The 19,652-nt window shown below is 44.9% G+C and overlaps 1 protein-coding gene across 12 annotated transcripts in view; it reads left to right on the top strand.

Moving 5' to 3' along the window:
• The window catches only part of pdzd2 (PDZ domain containing 2), a 162,283-nt gene extending 146,775 nt beyond the window's left edge, over window positions 1-15,508 (top strand). For 8 of the 12 annotated variants that reach the window (XM_061765094.1, XM_061765095.1, XM_061765093.1 and 5 more), the window contains 4 exons: window positions 13,068-13,170; window positions 14,382-14,436; window positions 14,847-14,969; window positions 15,088-15,508. In XM_061765094.1, the coding sequence (XP_061621078.1) occupies window positions 13,068-13,170; window positions 14,382-14,436; window positions 14,847-14,969; window positions 15,088-15,254 (448 nt within the window). In that variant the 3' untranslated portion in view covers window positions 15,255-15,508. Of the gene's footprint in view, window positions 1-13,067; window positions 13,171-13,283; window positions 13,349-14,381; window positions 14,437-14,846; window positions 14,970-15,087 lie in introns of those variants that run through there. The other 4 variants (XM_061765096.1, XM_061765103.1, XM_061765101.1 and 1 more) reach the window with 4 other exon arrangements.
• Window positions 15,509-19,652: the final 4,144 nt, after the last annotated feature.

The raw sequence follows: 19,652 nt of genomic DNA, 5'->3' as shown, positions 1-19,652 counted from the left end.
CAGTTTGTGCGTTCAAAAAATATGAACAAAGGTGGTTTCATAAATCATTACAGAATGATCAGCAATTTGAAATCGCTAAAAAAACCTTACATGTAGCAGCTGTACACAATATATGTAGACGAAATAGACATTGTATTTGGACATCTGGCTAATAACAAATAAATTAAAAAGAGTGGAAATTGGAATTGCTCCATTCTTAGCAGCTATTACAGCTTCGACTTTTCTGGGAAGGCTTTCGACAAGATTTTGGTATATACAGTGGGTACGGAAAGTATTCAGACCCCATACACTAAAATCATTTAAGTTCTTTTTTTCCCCCTCATAAATGTACACACATCACTCCATATCAACAGAAAAAAATGGAATTGTTGACATTTTTGCAGATTTATTCAAAAAGAAAAACTGAAATATCACACAGCCATAAGTATTCAGACCCTTTGCTGTGACACTCCTATATTTAACTCGGGTGCTGTCCAGCTCTTCTGATCATTCTTGAGATGGTTTTACACCTTCATTGAAGTCCAGCTGTGTTTGATTATACTGATTGGACTTGATTAGGAAAGCCACACACGTGTCTATATAAGACCTTGCAGCTCACAATGCATGTCAGCGCAAATGAGAATAATGAGGTCAAAGGAACTGCCTGAAGAGCTCATAGACAGAATTGCGGAAAGGCACAGCTCTGGCTCCTGCTGCACTTAAGGTTCCTAAGAGTACAGTGGCCTCCATAATCCAGAAATGGAACACATTTGGGACGATCAGAACCCTTCCAAGAGCTGACCGTCCGTCCAAACTGAACAATTGGGGGAGAAGAGCCTTGGTGAGAGAGGTAAAGAAGAACACAAAGATCACTGTGGCTGAGCTCCAGAGATGTAGTCAGGAGATGGGAGAAAGTTCTAGTAAGTCAACCATCACTGCAGCCCTCCACCAGTCAGGGCTTAATGGCAGAGTGGCCCGACGGAAGGTGGTGGTGGCAGCATCATGCTGTGGGGGTGTTTTTCAGCTGCAGGGACAGGACGAAAACCTGATAGAACTGGAGAGGATCTGCAAGGAGGAATGGCAGAGGATCCCCAAATCCAGGTGTGAAAAACTTGTTGCGTCATTCCCAAAAAGACTCATGGCTGTATTAGCTCAAAAGGGTGCTTCTACTAAATACTGAGCAAAGGGTCTGAATACTTATGGCTGTGTGATATTTCAGTTTTTCTTTTTTAATAAATCTGCAGACATTTTACAATTCTGTTTTTTTCTGTCAATACGGGGTGCTGTGTGTTCATTAATGAGGAAAAAAAATGATTTTAGCAAATTGCTGCAATATAACAAATGAAGTGAAAAATTTAAGGGGGTCTGAATACTTTCCGTACCCACTGTAGTATACTGTCTGTACAGTGCCACGAAAAAGTATCGGCCCCCTTCTCAAATTCTTTTTTTTTTTTTTTTTTTGCATAGTTTACCCACTTTAATGTTTAACAAACAGGAGGATGTTGTATCTAAGGATGTTCAGTGAGTATAAAAATGGGGCATCATGTCGTTGATTAGCTAAAAACAACGAAAAACCTCATGGATCAATCGTTTCTGAAAGGGTTGCCACAGTTATGTAAAATTATTTCGATTGGAGAGGTCAATATCTTTGACTCAAAACACACTACACAATAGGATGCTTGATATGTAAAACATTTAATGTGAAACTACAGGGAAATTGGGGACAAATGCAAAAGGAGTTAACTACAAACATAAAATGAATGGCTGAACTCGTGAGATGAGCGTGAATGAACTGATGCGTGGTTGAGAAAGCGTAAAGTTGGGACTCGTACGATTGTTAAACTAACCCCAAACTACTATGCACCAATTTGTACTTATTCTGGTAGTTGCTGCAATTTTTACTCACTTTTCGTGGATCACGTGATCACAGAGTAGGAGGTTCTTTTTCTCGGTCATCTCAGATGGGAAGAAGGCAGTTGAAACGTCGGGGAAAAAATTAACAAAAGGAAGTAAAACGGGAAAGGATTACAAAAATTTTAATTGCTGGTCACGCGGATGCAGGAAGTTGCACTCGTAACTTTTCCTGTTGTTGGACTTGATGGCAGGACACGCTTTTATGCTTGGTTGAGTGCGTAACTTGCGGGAATACTACAGACTCCTCTAGTCACTTGACAAGCTACAAGGCTGGGAAAACAAAAGCAGCACCACTGTCTTAGCGCCAGGCCGAGTCTTTCTTTAGGTCCGGTCAGTCGCGTGGTGACCACACAAAAAAAAAGGAGGGGTGGTGGACGGCCTGAGCTGAGAGGGTCACGTAGATGAGATTGTAGAAGTAGGACTAGGAACAAGAGAAAGAGGACACAGGAAGGGTCTGCTTTTATATCTCTGAGTCGTGAGAGAAAGAGATCACGCCCCTGAATCGAATTTCTCTTCTAAGTTTTGTCATTATGCTGCCGCACCCTGATCCATTAAAAATGATTCCCAACTTTGAAACTGTCTCAAGCAGAGATTAAGTATACAAAATTATTTTGCTACTATTTAAATTGTTTCCGGAGTTTGACAGCCGGTTGCGTTGAGGTGCAGTCGTTCGTGTAGAGAGAGAAGAGCAGCGGAGAGAGGACATATCCTTGGGGCGTCCCAGTGCTGGTGGTAACTGTGGATGAGGTGGTGTCCCCCAGCCTGCCCGTCAGGAAGCTGTATATCCATTGGCAGATGGCAGGCCAGACGCTCAGCAGGAGAAGCTTGAGGGAGAGGAGTTGGGGATGATGGTGTTGAACACAGAGCTGTCGTCCACAAACAGGATCCTCGCGTAGGTCCCCGTCCCATCGAGGTGTTCGTTTGTCTGATATTTACATTCGTTTGATGATCTTAAACATTAAAGTGGGGAAACTATGCAAAACTATACGAATTTCAGAAGGGGGGGCAATACTTTTTCAAGGCACTGTATGTATATCCTTAAACATTCTGAACAGTCTGGATCATATTGTGCCATCAGGTAAGGAATTAGGTAAAACCAGTTAGATTATACCATTTATTTTCCGACTAGACCTAGTCGGGCTCGCCTCCACTCCTTTTGGGCTCTGGTACCAGTCCTCTTGAGAGTGGTTGGACTCTTTTCCACTCTGGAGTTGCCCACAGTGAGAGGCGCCAAGCAGGTGTGGGCGTACTTATTGTCCCCCAACTCGGCGCCTGTGCATTGGGGTTCAACCGGGTGGATGAGAGGGTAGAACTCCCTCTGCCTTTGGGTGAGGGGACAGGTCCTGACTGTTTTTTGTGCCTATGCATCAAACAGCATTTCAGAGTACCCACCCTTTTTGGAGTCCTTGGAGGGGTTGCTTGAGAGCGCTCCCACTGGGGACTCCATCGTTCTGCTGGGAGACTTCAATGCTCTTTGTGTTCTCTTATTGGACTTCTGTGCTCATCACGGATTGTCCATAAAGAACACCATGTTCAAGCATAAGAGTGTCTTGGCAACAGGTCACCCTAAGCCGCAGTTCGATGATTGACTTTATGGTCATGTCATTGGACTTGCGGCTGCATGTCTTGGACAGTCGGGTGAAGAGAGGGGTGAAGCTGTCAACTGATCACCACCTGGTGGTGAGTTGACTCAGATGGCGGGGGAAGATGCCGATCCGACCTGGCAGGCCCACACGTTTTGTGAGGATCTGCTCGGAACGTCTGGGAAAGTCCCCTGTCAGAAGGAGATTCAATTCCCACCTTCGGCAGAACTTCACTCACACGTCCTGAGGGAGGTGGGGGACATTGAGTCCGAGAGGACCATATTCCGCGCCTCCATTGCTGAGGGGGCCAACCAGAGCTGTGGCCGTAAGGTGGTCGGTGTCTGTCGTGGCGGCAATCCCCGAACCCGTTGGTGGACATCAGCGGTGAGTGATTCCGTCAAACTGATGAAGGAGTCCTATCGGGCCTTTTTGGCCTGTGGGACTCCTGAGGCAGCTGATGGGTACCAGCTGGCCAAATCGGAATGCAGCTTTGGTGGTCGCTGACGCAGAAACTCGAGCATAGGAGAAGTTCGGTGAGGTCATGGAGAACAACTGGGCACTGCTGACCTCGACTCGGGACGTTGTGAGTCGGTGGGGAGAGTACTTCAAAGACCTCCTCAAGTCCACCGACACGCCTTCCCATGAGGAAGCCGAGTCTGGGGTCTCTGAGGCAGGCTCTCCTATCCCTGGGGTTGAGGTAACCGAGGTGGTTGAAAAGCTCCTCTGTGGCATGTTGTGGGGCTGTCTTGGTTGACACACCTCTGCAACATCATGTGGACATCGGGGACAGTGCCTCTGGTTTGGCAGACTGGGGTGGTGGTCCCCCTTTTTAAGAAGGGAGACCGGAGGGTGTGTACCAACTGTACCAACTACAGGGGGATCACACGCTACAGCCTCCCTGGTAAGGTCTATTCAGGGGTGCTGGAGAGGAGGGTACGTTGGGAAGTCGAATCTCAGATTCACAAGGAACAGTGTGGTTTCCGTCTTGGCCATGGATCAGTGGACCAGCTCTACACACTCGGCAGTGTCCTCAATTGTGCATGGGAGTTCGCCCAACCAGTGTACATGTGTTTTGTGGACTTGGAGAAGCCGTTCGACCGTGTCCCTCGGAGAGTCCTGTGGAGGGTACACTAGGAGTATGGGGTACTGAACCCCCTAATACGGGCTGTTCGGTCCGTGTACGACCAGTGTCAGAGTTTGGTCCGCATTGCTGGCAGTAAGTCGGACTCGTTTCCGATGAGGGTTGGACTCTGCCAAGGCTGCCCTTTGTCACCGAGTCTGTTCATAACTTTTATGTACAGAATTTCTAAGCGCAGTCGAGGTGTAGAGGGGGTTCGGTTTGGTGGCCTCAGTATTGCATCTCTGATTTTGCAGATTATGTGGTTCTCTTTGCTTCATCAAGCCGTGATCTCAAACCCTCACCTATGGTCACGAACTGTGATGATGAGGTATCGAAGGTCACCGGCATTCAATGTTAGTTTTTGGCCTTGCCGCATACATGCAGTGATTTCTCCAGATTCTCTGAACCTTTTGATGATATTATGGACCGTAGATGATGATCTTCTTTTCATTTCGGCTTGTACCGTTAGGGGCCGCCACAGCGTGTCATCCTTTTCCATGTAAGCCTATTTACTGCATCCTCCTCTCGAACACCAACTGCCATCATGCCATCGTGCTGGAAGTTCATAGCAAAACCTGGCACTCTGAATGAAAATGAACTTTCGTTCAAAAACCGTCCTTTGACGCCAGAATGACCGCGTTCTCAATAACGTTCATCAGGCAGAAATGAACTGGTAATAGACCCATAACATAATACCCGGCCGATAACGTAATAAAAGTCCTGACACTATAACGGAATAACTTTTGGCCAATGTAATAACATTACATTATTGGCCTGGCAATAAATAAATAAATATATATATTTGCTAATGTCATAACTCAGCTGTAATAATATGCAAATATCACTTGAATTCACTTTTTATTTTGGGATATAACTGTGAAAGTGCATACACTTGCCGTCACTGTCTGCCTCTATTACTCTCCCTCTCTGTTTTCCCTGGTAGGACAGTTGATGTGCTGCTTGGATTTAGGGAGTTCGTGGTTGAGTTTAGCTTTGTTAAGTCCCCAAGAATAATGAGAGGTGAATCTGGGTTCTTTTTTTCCAAGTTCATTTATGGTATTTTCACGAGCATAAGGCGGACCGTGTTAAATTGCGAAGGCATGGTAAAACATACGCTAGCTTAAAACATACGGTAGCATGCATGCACGCTAAAAAATTTTTTTTAAAAGGCAGCAGGAGCGAAACTGAGTTCGGTTGGACTTTATTGAAGTATTTAACAATGTACTCACGTTATTTTTTCATCAATCCTCATCCACAAATCCATCAAAGTCCTCATGTTCTCTATCCAAAATGAACCGCTGGGCAAGTTCTCCATCAAACACGCCAGGTTCTCTCTCGTCATTGTCGGAGTCAGTCTTGTTGCCGGGGGGCTCCTCAGAAATGATGCCGGCTTCTACGAAAGCTCGAACAACAGTGCAAGCAGACACGTTAGCCCAAGCATCCACAATCAATTCACAAATTGTGGCGTAACTCGGCCGACGCTGCCTCCTAGTCTTAGTAAAGCTGTGTTCGCCATCTGTCATCCATCGCTCCCACACCGCTCGCAACTACACTTTGAACGCCCTGTTTACACCGATGTCCAGCGGTTGGAGTTCCTTTGTCAAGCCTCCCGGGATGATGGCAAGCTCCGAGTTATTGCACTCAGTCGAATGGTGACTGGAGAGACTGTTCTTTGCTCATTAATCCATTGCACCTCGCTTTGTTTCCGCGGAAACTCAGCTTTGTCTTCTTGACTTGGCGCAGCTCGTTTTCCTGCTTCCTCCACTTGTGAACCATGGATTCGTTGATCTTGAATTCTCTCACGGCTGCTCGATTCCCATGTTCCTCCCACGTTCCTCCGCGTAACTGATAGCTTGCAGTTTAAACTGTGCTTTGTAAGCGTGTCTCTTTGTAGGTGCCACTTTCGGGGTCCTTCCCCAAACCGATGTTGTTTTGCACAATGCACATACCGCCGCTATATACCTACTGGGGGCGTGCCTTTAGCGTCCTCCTTCATGCGCACCCTTCCCCCTTTAACGGCCGCATGCTGTCCTCAGCCACGTCCGCTTTTCCTCGATATAAGGAGCATGTCGGCAGGAAATGCGCCTAGTCAGTCAAGCGGAGCGCTCATCGTACAACATTTCTAGATTTTGGAACTCGGTGCACACGATATACACACGATATAAAAAGATGGATATACTTTGTTATTCACTGTCTAACATTAAAACAGACAAAACCTTTCCTCTTTTAGGTCAATTAGGATTACCAAAATAATTTCTATTTGCTAATTGCCACAATAATCAGACGGGGATTTTTCAGGGACAATTTTTTCTTATTCAAAGTCTATAAACATACATTACATACACAGTTCATTAGTATTTGAACTGTATGACTTGAGTCAAACATTTTGGATATTCTTCCACAAGCTTCTCGCAATAGTTGGCAGGAATTTTGGCTGTTATCTTTTAGCGCCTTTGTAACCAGTTTGGGAGTACACTTCGGGTCATTGTCCATTTGGAAGATCCATTTGTGCCCGAGCTTTAACTTCCTGGGTGATGTCTTGAGATGTTGCTTCAGAATTTCCACATAATGTTCTTTCCTTATGATAACATCAATTTTGTGAAATGCACAAGTCCCTCCTGTAGCAAAACAACCCCACAATTTGATCCTGCCAGCCCTGTATTTCAAAGTCAGGATGCTGCTCTCAGGCTTGCTAGCTTCTGTCTTTTTCCTCCAACCATAACGATGCTCATTATGGTCAAACAGTTCAATATGAGTTTCGTCAGACCACAGGACATGTCTCCAAAAATGAAGGTCTTTGTCCCTGTATGCATGTGCAAACTGTAATCTGCCTTTTTAAAGTTTCTTTTGGAGTAATGGCCTCTTCCTGGCAGGGTGGCCTATCCACCCATATTGGAACAGTACTTGTTCACTGTGGATACTGTGGACACACGATTACTGGCTTCAGTCAGCATCTTCACAAGGTCTTTTGCTTTAGTTCTTTAGTTCTTGGATTGAGCACGTATATCTCTGGGACACAAAACCCATCTCCTTCCTGGGTGGTATGATAGCTGGACATTCCCATGGTGTTGATACTTGCATACTGTATAATTGCTTGAACAGATGAACGTGGCAACTTGCGGCATCTGGAAAATGCACCCAAGGAAGAACCAGAATTGTGCAAGCCCACAATTTTCTTCCTGATGTTTTGGCTGACTTCTTTTGATTTTATTTCGACAATTTTACACAAAGAAGCAGTGTGTTCAAGTGTGGCTTCAAATTCATCCACAGGTGTGTCTCTAATTAACTCAGATGTTGTCAATTAACCTATCTGAAGCTTCCAAATACATGACATCATCATCTGGGTTTTCCCAAATTACAGAGAATGGATGGAAGTTTAAAAGACGTTTTTAAAGGGATGGTAATCTTCTTGTATGTACAAAAAGCACATGTATCCTTTGAACGCCTCGTGCTGGAACACCTCAAAAGTGTCACAGGACACCTGGTACACACCTTCCGGTTTACCAATTGAACAAACAGGTCTGCGCAGTCAACATGGGACTGCACTTCATCCTGGAACACCTCGACTTTACAGCTTCCTGACGGGAAGGACACAGCAGGTGAGGCTGGGGGACCCCACCTCATCCACACGTACCATCAGCACCGGGGCCCCCGAAGGATGTGTCCTCTCGCCACTGCTCTTCTCTGTCTACATGAACGACTGCACCTCACCACACCGGCTGTCAAACCCCTGACGTTTGCAGACACCACAGTCATCGGCCTCATCAAAGGCGGTGAGGAGTCTGCATATCAACAGGAGGTGGAGCAGCTGGAGCTTTGGTACGGCCAGCACAACCTGGAGCTGAACACGCTCAACGGTAGAGTTGATTGTGGACTTCAGGGAACATCGTTCACCACAGCTAACCCTCATACTGTCCAGCTGCCCTGTGTCAACCTTTGAGACCTTCAAGTTCCTGGGAATTACTGTCTCTCAGGACCTGAAGTGGGAGACCAACATCAACTCCATTCACAAAAAGGCCCACCAGAGGATGTACTTTCTGCGGCTTCTGAGGAAGCACATTCTGCCACAGGAGCTGTTGAGGAAGTTCTACACAGCGGTCATTGAATCGGTTCTGTGTTCATCCATTGCAGTCTGATTTGGTGCTGCCACAAAAAAAGGACAAGATCAGACTGCAACGGACAGTCAATGCTGCTGAAAAAAATTATCAGTACCCACCTAACCACTTTTGAGGACTTGCACGCTGCCAGGACTAAGACAAGGTCATGCAAAATCCTCTTGGACCCTCCACATCCTGGTCACCACCTATCTCCGCTCCTTCCCTCAGGGAAGTGCTATTGAACAATACAAACTAAAACCACAAGACATTCCATGTTTACATTCCTAACACGAATGCCACACTACTAACACTCACTGAACAAGTAAACGAAATTGAAAAAAAAACAACCAGACTCACCCCTCATTATTCTTGGGGACTTTAACAAAGCTAAACTCAAACACAAAATCGCTAAATACAAGCAGCACGTCGACTGTCCTACCAGGGAAAATAAAATTTTATACGACTGCTATACTACGCTAAATAACGTATACCGTGCCATACCTCGTGCAACTCTGGGCTCGTCTGATCACTGCTTAATTCACTTAATACCGACGTACAGGCAAGAACTTAAATGCGCGAAGCCTACGGTGAAAAAGTGGCCCAACGAAGCAAAGATAGAACTTCAAAGCTGTCTAGCCTGCACAGAATGGAGTGTTTGAAAATTCAGCTGGCAGCCTCGATGAATATACGGACACTGTCACATCCTATATCAGTTTCTGTGAAGAGGTGTGTGTACCAACAAAGTCATTTCGCACGTTCAATAACAACAAACCGTGGTTCACTGCCAAACTTAAGCAATTTCGCCAGGCTAAAGAGGACGCATATCAAAGTGGGGATAGGGCCCTGTATAATCACGCTAGAAACCAGCTGACTAAAGAAATCAACGCTGCAAAGACAAACTATGCAGTAAAGTTAGAAAAACTGTTTACCGCTAACGACTCCAAACCAGTCTGGCATGCATTACAATCGCTAATGAATTGCAAGTGACCAACCCCCCAAGCTGAGAAGAATAAAAGACTAGCCGACGACTAGAACACTTTCTACTGCAGATTTGAAAGGGACACTTTCCACATCCTGGTCACCACCTGTTCTGGCTCCTTCCCTCAGCGGCCATCGAACAATGCAAACTCAAACTAGCAGACATTCCAACAGCTTCTTCCCTCTTGCCATTAACTTCTTAAACAGTTAACTTACAACCTCATTGCCCACATGCTGCCAATTTTGTCTTGAGTTTGTTGTCCCATTTCTGTCGGGACAATTATACATTACTCGTGCACTCACTATAGTCGTCTTGCCACACTGCACTGTTGCTGCACAACATTTGCACAATCGACATTGTCCCAGATTTTTGGACGACTAGTCACTTTAAACTGCATACATTTCTTGAAGTCTCGGCGCCCTTTGCACAATGGTCATTGCACCGGACTATTGTTCTATTAGTAATTTCAAACTGCTCTAATTTCTCGAGGATTTTGCATCTTTTTGCACAATTGTCAAAAAGAAATAAAAATAAAAAGTACTGGCATTACCACATTACTGGCAACCTTTTTATTGCTCAGTGACTTTTTTTTTTTTTTTTTTTAAGTCTTTATGTCTTAAAAGTATTCTCTGTCAATTGACTGTCTGTTGTCATACTAGAGTGGCTCCAACTACCGGAGACAAATTCCTTGCGTGTTTTTGACATAGTTGGCAAAGAGCTTTTTCCCTCTTACCATTAACTTCTTAAACAGTTTACTTAATATTTAATTGCAATATGGTGCCAATTTTCTGTCGGGACACTTCTACATTATTCTTGCGCTCACTCCTTTATCACGCTGCACTATTTGCGTCCTGTTGTTGATTACTACTGCCCACTTATGTGTCTGAGAACTGTCTGCACCATTTGCACACGTCACTGTACCAGATCATTGCACTATTAGTCACTTTAAATTGCTCTGCTTGAGGACTGCATCATTTGCACAACTGCCATTATATCAGCATCACCACACTAGTAGTACACTTTCATTGCTCACTGACTCTCCATACTTGTTTTTTATGTCTTATATATATTTCTTCATAGTGGTTGTTTGTTGTCATTCTAGAGTGGCTCAAACTACAGAAGACAAATTCCTTGTGTGTCTTGTAACATACTTGGCCAATAAAGCTGATTCAGATTTAAATCATGGATGTAAACTTCTCATTTCACCTGCCGTGGACGTTATCGTGTCAGGAATTTTATTACCTTATTGGTCAGTTATTACGTTATGGGCCTATTATATTTTATCCGTCCATCCATCCATTTTCTACCGCTTATCCGGGTCGGGTCGCTGGGGCAGTAGCTTTAGCAGGGACGCCCCCAGACTTCCTTCTCCCCAGCCACTTCATCCAGCTCTTCTGGGGGTTCCCAGGCCAGCCGAAGGACGTAGTCTCTCCAGCGTGTCCTGGGTCGTCCCCGGGGTCTCTTCCAGGGAGGCGTCTGGGAGGCATCCGAAACAGATGACACCTCATCTGGCTCCTCTCGATGTGGAGGAGCAGCGGCTCTACTCTGAGATCCTCCCGGATGACCGAGCTTCTCACCCTATCTCTAAGGGAGAGCCCGGACACCCAGCGGAGGAAACTCATTTTGGCCGCTTGTATTGGGGATCTTGTTCTTTCGGTCACGACGAACAGCTCGTGACCATCGGTGAGGGTAGGAACGAAACTCTGACTCCGGTAGTACAGCCCGTATCAGGGGGTTCGGTACCCCATACTCCCAAAGCACCTCCCACAGGACCCCCTGAGAAATACGGTCGAACGCCTTCTCCAAGTCCACAAAACACATGTAGACTGTTTGGGCGAACTCCCACGCACCCTCGAGGACCCTGCCAAGGGTGTAGAGCTGGTCCACTGTTCCACGGCCAGGACAAAAACCACACTGCTCCTCCTGAATCTGAGATTCGACTTCCCGACGGACCCTCCTCTCCAGCACCGCTGAATAGACCTTACCAGTGAGGCTGAGAAGTGTGATCCCCCTGTAGTTGGAACACACCCTGCGGTCTCCCTTCTTAAAAAGGGGGACCACCACCCCAGTCTGCCAATCCAGAGGCTCCGCCCCTCTCTTCACCCAAGTGTCCAAGACATGCGGCTGCAAGTCCGATGACACGACCACAAAGTCGATCATCGAACTGCGACCTAGGGTGTCCTGGTGCCAAGTGCACGTGTGGACATCTTATGCTTGAACATGGTGTTCGTTATGGACAATCCGTTATGAGCACAGTCCAATAACAGAACACCGCTCGGGTTCTGATCGGGAGGGCCGTTCCTCCCAATCACACCCTTCCAGGTTTCACTGTCATTGCCCATGTGAGCATTGAAGTCCCCCAGCAGAACGATGGAGTCCCCAGCGGGAGCACTCTCCAGCACCCCCTCCAAGGACTTCAAAAAGGGTGGGTACTCTGAACTGCTGCACCCATGGGTGCAGTCCCGGCCACCAGGCACTCGCCTTCGACCCCCACCTCCAGGCCTGGCTCTAGAGGGGGGCCCCGGTGACCCGCGTCCGGGAAAGGGAAACCTAGATCAATTAATAGTTTTCATCATAGGGGTCTTTTAGCCGTGCTTTGTCTGTGTGTGTGAAGCCCCAGACAACTTAGCTCCTAGGATCATTGGGACACACAAACCCCTCAACCACGATAAGGTGATGGCTTACAGGAGGGGTATTACATTTTAATAAGGGCAAATTTATTACATTATGCGCCCGTTATTACGTTGTGGGTTTCTCCTGTAGAGGCCCATAACGTAATAATGGTTATTACATTATGGGCTGTAAATTACGTTATGGGCTTCTACACACCCAGCAACAAGGATATATAAAATATGAGTTACCTTAATACTACAACTTCAAAGTATAGTGCATTCCTTTGTCCACACCGGTTATGCAGTGTCTCCAGTCATTTTTTTGTTTTGTTTTTGCCGAAAAAGTTGTCATTTTGGAGGTGGGGGGATTCCACCCGACACTTACAATATATAAAATATGACTAAATACTGCCACTTTATAGTGTAGTACATTCCTTTTTCCACACCGGCTATGCAGTGAATTTGGTCTCCACCTCTGCCACTGACGTCACACCAAGACCTGGGGGGCGTGTTGATTTTGATGAGGAAAAGGGGCATTCCAAAGGCAATTAGTTATTTACCAATTGGTCCAAAATGTACTGATATTATTGGAAATGACTGTCAGCTTCATATTATTGAGAAAAACTACATCAAATCAATTTGTTAGTGAAATATAGACCATTAAGACCCATAGTTCCTTTCACATGACGAACGAATTCCACGCCCCTGGGGATACTATGGCTTCATTGTGGTTTGTTCGAGTATGAAAAATAATGAAATGAATGAAATATATTTTGTGTACAGATTAAAAGATCTAACTGCTTCTCCTGTGAGTCAGTCTAAATTACAAGTGCTTCAGACGACTACGATGAACAAGCTACTCCAGGAAACGAACAATTTCATAGAGGTATGACATAAAGGCCCATTTTCTCACACTTTATTGCATGCACACTTACTAGCCCAATAAATGACCATTTATATAGGGTAACAGCCATGCTCGCCTTGTGCTCCTTCATAAAGAGGAAGGCGCAGGACTTGGATTTAGTTTTGCTGGTGGGAGTGACCTTGAGCAGAACATTGTCACTGTAAGTAAATTAAATGGTCTTGTCTTTCTATTCAAATACTTAAAGTTCCTACATTAACACATACTGACCCAGCATCAGGAGCAACCAGACATTCACTAAAATTTAAGGATATGTTGACATTCAGACAGAGGCAGCAGAACTAGGGCCCCCATGCCTCCCCCACCCACTTTTTGGCCTGCCTTTGTACCCCGATAACATGTTTTCAGACCCCTTATTTATTACACTGGATGGTGCCTACCTGAGCACACAGTGGTGCAGTTGACCTACAAGAGAAAACTGAAAGGTCACTGGGCTTCCAGATAAAGAAGTTGTCATGGGTAATTAGCAGGAGGAACACATTCCAAGGTGTTTCAATTGCCTGTAATTTTAATTTTCTAATTAACACACCTGCATTTCTGTACAGTTGGTAAGTTGTCCGATAATTCTTGCAAAACAGGTAACATGGCTGAGAGGCTATTATTTATCAGGCAATCCACACTCACTGTTTCGCCAAAAAAAAAAAATGCACACATACCAACCTTGCCGAACTTAAACTAAGGCACACGCATAATATGAGCAGGAACAAATCTAAGTAAGGTGCAATGTTTAGCTCGATTTACTAACTGCTTTCTTCGCCTTCTGTTTGCTTTCGCTACTTCCATTTCTTCTCAGAGTGGTCATTTGTCACTGACGGCTGATACCAATTCAGGATAGGGAAGAACTTCAATATTGTAGAGAGAAATTTGCTTTGAACGCTACAAAATTGCTGCATTTGCATACATTCTGTCACTACAGGAGAGTACTAAAAACATTATAACTACAGGCACAGCAAACAGACATAATAGAGTCGCTGATAATGTTAATTAGTATGGTTAAAATAAAACATTAGCTGCAATAATATTATGGTACTATGAAAATGTATTGATTCAAAGTAATGCAGGCCATTTCAGAGATTTTTAGAATGTATTGTCTACTTCAGCATACAGTTGAACTAGGTGTGTATTTATTAGCTAGCTAAGTGTGATGGTGGGAAATTATATTTCTGTGTCACCAGGTTCATCGGGTCTTCAGCAAAGGTGCAGCCAGCCTGGAGGGCACAATTCTGCGAGGTAACAGAATTGTATCTATAAATGGCACAAGTCTGGATGGTAAAACCCATGGAGAGGCTGTTTATCAAGCTAAACTATGCAAGCAAGCCTTAGTAGTTATTTGCAGATGCATGGACAGTCAAAAGAATACCCTTGAAAATCTTGACTCACCCAGCTAGCCCCAGGGGAGGTTATCTGCCACCACGGAGAGAAGTACAAATAGGGCCTTGATTTACACAAATGATAATGAAACTACAAGTACACGTATTCATAGTCCATGTGACAGCCTTAAACCACGGAGCAAAAATCTACTCATTTCTTGATTGAAAACGATGCTGATAACCATAACATGTTGCGTGTCAAGATTACTGCAATTCATCTTGTACAAAATGCTTTAAGTCAACATGTCCTGTTTATACCTGAAAATCTAGATCCAAATACTGTTTTGAAAATTGAGCTTCACAAGACAACTGCTGGCCTGGGTTTCAGCCTGGATGGGGGAAAATCCTCAAGTACTGGAGACCAGCCCCTTACTGTAAAACACATTTTTAAAGGTGAGGGTTCTTATTGTTTCCTTTTTGGAGGGGGGTTACTGGAAGATGGAAGTTAGTTTGGGGAAATGGATTTACGGAATACAGGTTTATACTGAATTGCTATGCCCCTCCACAACAGGAGGTGCTGCTGAGCTGTCTGGGCTACTGGAAGTTGGTGATGAGGTCTTATCAATAAATGGATTCTCTTTGGAAGGTCTCGTGCATCATGATGCCTGGAAAATCATTAAAGCAACTAACGAAGGACCAAATCACCTTGTCATCCGCAGGCTTTGTGCTCAGCTGTAATTCTTTAATTAGTGGTAATACTAAACTACTCCCAAGAAAGAAATCAAAGTGCTACAAAACAAAGTAGTAGAGATAATGTTGTGTTCTCAGTCTTACATGTTGTTTTACAAATGTGATTTGTTGTGTGATTCTACTATATATTGTTACCTGACGTTTGTAATCTACCCTGTGAGATGTGTCTCAAGGTTTGTTTACAATATATTTAATATTGATCATAAATGTCATTTGCAAATAAAGTGATGATTTAAAACGTCTACCTTTTTAACAAAGCATTTGTTCTTTCTAGAGTTTTACTTATTAATTAATAAGATTCCCTAATGTGTTTTTGGGCAGTGCTGGGGCAAGACTTTTATTTCAGGGGGTCCAGACTCCCCTTAGGTAGTTCTGGGAGGACATTAAGCTGAGTTTTTTTCCACCGCCTTTGCAGTTTTTCCGGCATAGGCAGGTGGCCCCTTTCTCTCCTGGTGGGGTTGGTGTGGTGGTAGGGTGCGCTGGGCAGTGGATGAGGGTAGTGGTTGGCTGAGGGGGGCAGCTGGTTGGTTCCCGTTCCCTCGGTTGGGCTGGTGGACCGTCCTGGGTCCCTGGGTGGTGGTGAGTGGTGTCCACTCAGGTGGGTCTCCACAGGGTGGGCACCAACTCCCTCTGGAACGCCCGTTTGCAAGGAACCCCAGTGAGGTAAGCATCTATATGGGGACAGGCAGCGCATGGCTGCTTGCTGTGTCGCTCTCCAAGGCTGGCCACAGCGCTGGGCAATTCTTGGTGGATTTCCCTTGGGAACTTAAAGGCGGCTGGTGAGCCAGTTGTCATCATACGCCAGACTGGTTGGCTAAGGATCCCCAATGGATAAAGAAAGCTAAATTCACACTTTGTGCAAAAACTTTTGAAATCTCCAACATGGGGGAAATTATTTGGCATATAAATAATCAGAATGATACACATCTGGGCGGCACGGTGGACGACTGGTTAGAGCGTCAGCCTCACAGTTCTGAGGACCCGGGTTCAATCCCCGGCCCCGCCTGTGTGGAGTTTGCATGTTCTCCCCGTGCCTACGTGGGTTTTCTCCGGGCACTCCGGTTTCCTCCCACATCCCAAAAACATGCATTAATTGGAGACTCTAAATTGCCCATAGGCATGACTGTGAGTGCGAATGGTTGTTTGCTTCTATGTGCCCTGCGATTGGCTGGCAACCAGTTTAGGGTGTACCCCGCCTCCTGCCCGATGACAGCTGGGATAGGCTCCAGCACGCCCGCGACCCTAGTGTGGAGAAGCGGCTCAGAAAATGGTTGGATACACATCTGTTTACTCAAATGTTAAAAATTAGTAGAATTTTCTGGAAATTAGGGTCTGGAAAAGGTATGAAATTTTGAAACCTCAAATGTCTAGGAACCCCAGCTGGAGGGGCGGAGTGTAACGTATAGGGGGTTAAATAAAAACGTAATTAATTTAGGAGAAAAGACTCAGCCGGAAGTAGCGTAAATTTAAATTTCAGCGTTATAAATCAAGCTATTTTGTCTCATAAAGGGGCACCATGTCACTTTTTAGATGTATAAAACTTCAGGACAAAGTGACGACAAACGTTTTATCAGTATCGTAATTTGAAGGTTGCTACATTAATTAGATAAGAGTTCTCGATAACCAATCTTTTGTCGAACCCAAACACACACAAATGACACAGGGAGTTAATTTTTATAGAAAATGTAATGAGATCTAACATGGGAATCTACCAGAGGAACAATGCAGAAAAGAAAACACAAAGGACAGACAAACATTGGCAAAGGAGACTCACTTGTGGTATGAGGGTGAAATGAGCATGTATTGACAATGCATATAGCTGGGGGTTCCTGCTCTCATTCATTTAAACCCAAATAGGCACTATGTATTTAGTAACAGCATGTTGGACTTTCGTTGCGTAGACCAATTCAGGCAGGCGAGTCGACCTTCCGGGTGGTTGGCAAGAGCGCTCACAAGGGATGATTTGAAGAAAAAGGAAGGAAAGAGAAGAAGACGACGCACTGCAGGTGCAGGATGGCCGGAACGCTGGCAGTGACAATGCTTGCCACGCGGTTAGGGAAAAACTCACACCGCAATTACTTCCCAACGGAGTCTCGTCCGTAAACTGCCCCACACCCAAAAGGGTAGCTTCGGGGAGTTGGCAGGTGCTTGCTGCGGTCCACGCTTAGCAGCGCAGCAGGGAAGTTCAGTGTCTCCCAGCCTCCGCCACCTTGTGGTGAGAGGTGGGGCTCCCGGGCTGGGCCAGATCTTCGGCAGGTTGAACAACAAGAGAGAGTGAGAGAGAGCAAGCGAGAGCGAGCGCAGGACAAAGGAGTTTCGGCTTTCTATCTGCTTCCAAGAGCAAGGCCGGCCCCTTTTGACCAAATGGAAGGCAGACTGCGCCTCTAGAATCACATTTCATTTTAGGATAATTTGTGGTTTAAAACCAGTGGAATAACATTAATTATTGGACATAAGATAACGAGACCATTTTCAAGCTTTGCATTGTCACTCGCACATCCTCTTTCATCCCTGTAATGAATGTTTAAATTGTATGTGGTTGTTGAGAACACTGTAATATTTGCAATGTGGCATTTGTGTTGTGTGGGGTGAACAGTCTCATCCGCTTCAGTTGACAAACAGATTTGGCATCAGGAATTCAAATTTTCGGGAATAAAATCACTAGTGGCGCTATTGTGATGGTAACACTGGTGGGGTTCATGCCAAGTTCTTAAAATATTATATAACATTCAAATCCAGTGAAGATTGTAATTTGTTCCTCCGGAGTTGCAGTAGTTTTCCGACGCCTGTGGGTGTCGCTAGTGCTCCATCCATTGTCCCAGACAGAAGGAACAAATGTCTCTGTTGCTTAATGAAGAGCCACCAAACAGCGGGTTCCTCACCTTCTTGGTCATCAAGCCAGTGTCCCAAAAAAAGAAAAGTCTTTGTTGGTCAGACTCTTCAGGCTGGCTGGGGATGAAAGTTAATGAACTTAGCATCCGAGTGAGAAACCAGTGTCCGTGTCTCAGCTTTGACGAGCTACTTGGGACCGGCTGGTAATTCATTTAGCGTCCGTGCGCAAAGTTAAATCTGGCATCCCCGTGGCCGCCTGTCTCGGCGGGGTAGCGGAGACAGCGATGCAGCTCAGTCTGGAGTTTGGGGGTCAGGGTGCTATCGGGCGAGAGCATGTCCGTTACAGGAGTATTTGAGGCAGTCAGATGTCTCTGAGGATAGCATGTGCGCTGTATTGTGACTTAGTTCGGCAATGTGCATCAATGACCCAAGTAATATCATTAAAATATATGTGCATGCAAACTTATTATGATTAACCATAGTCCTTTTACCAGAGTGGTTTGTTAGTGTTTGAGTTGACGTTCATTAGTGAACCTGTTCCCCTGTGGCGATCAGTAAGTTATTGTCACTCTGCTAAGGAAGCAGTGGAAATTTGAGTTTCAAAATAAGTACATCAACTGGAAGTGCTGTGTCGGCTGTGTTTAAATGTTGCTGGCTTAACAGCATTTTACTAAATCTGCTTTGTAAAGTGTAACTTTCTATCCTATATTGTGTGCACTTGCCTATTGGTCCTTGATTGTCCTTCTCTTTTAGAAAACCACAAACCCACACAACTGTACAAACATATGCACGAAGTGAGAAGTGTATTTAAGGGAAAAAACTGGAGGAGGAAAAGCCAGACATTTGTCCAACTGCATTTACTGGGATCCCTTCTCAGAGTCTGCCTCAAGTAGTTCTTGGCAACACGCTCACCTGTGAAGATGGCCCACTTGTCCAGAACCAGTGAGAAAGGAGAATAACTTTACTACATGTAGTTGTCTCAAGAGCTTTGTCCTGTTTTACCGAATCTGGAAGTTGGTTGTGCATAACCCCTAATATCCTACAAAAAAATGGTGCTCAATAGCGAGTAACTCTGGGAAACCACTAGCCACAGTGGCTGCTGAGCAAAAAAGTTAATATCAAGTCCTGACTACATTTCATAAAAAATAACTATTAATTATCTTTTTAGGGTTTAATAAATGTGATAAAGTACAATACACTGTATGTACAGCATCAAACACCCGTACAGGCTCACTGTTCGGGGCGTCCATATATCCAATCACTCAATGTGTTGGGGTGCGTCGCCAACTCTCATTTTTATGCAAGGGTCCAGTCCAATCGGACCATGTATCCTGACATGTACAGTGGATATAAAAAGTCTGTATGTTTTTGTGATGTTAAAAAATGAGGCCAAAATAATTTGCCAAATTTTTCCACCTTTATTATTTAAAAAAAAAAATGAAATATTTAGGAATTGGTGAGGAATAGCTGGTTATGAGTTAAATCATGCAAGTTGGACAGAAAAAGGAGTAAGAGTGGCACTGTATGTGGTCAAGAGACTAAAATACAGTGTAA

The sequence above is a fragment of the Phyllopteryx taeniolatus genome, unplaced genomic scaffold, assembly GCF_024500385.1.
Source record: "Phyllopteryx taeniolatus isolate TA_2022b unplaced genomic scaffold, UOR_Ptae_1.2 contig_25, whole genome shotgun sequence".
NCBI lineage: Eukaryota > Metazoa > Chordata > Actinopteri > Syngnathiformes > Syngnathidae > Phyllopteryx > Phyllopteryx taeniolatus.
The sequence above is the reverse complement of the archived record's forward strand: the minus strand, read 5'-3'. Positions and strand labels throughout refer to the sequence as shown.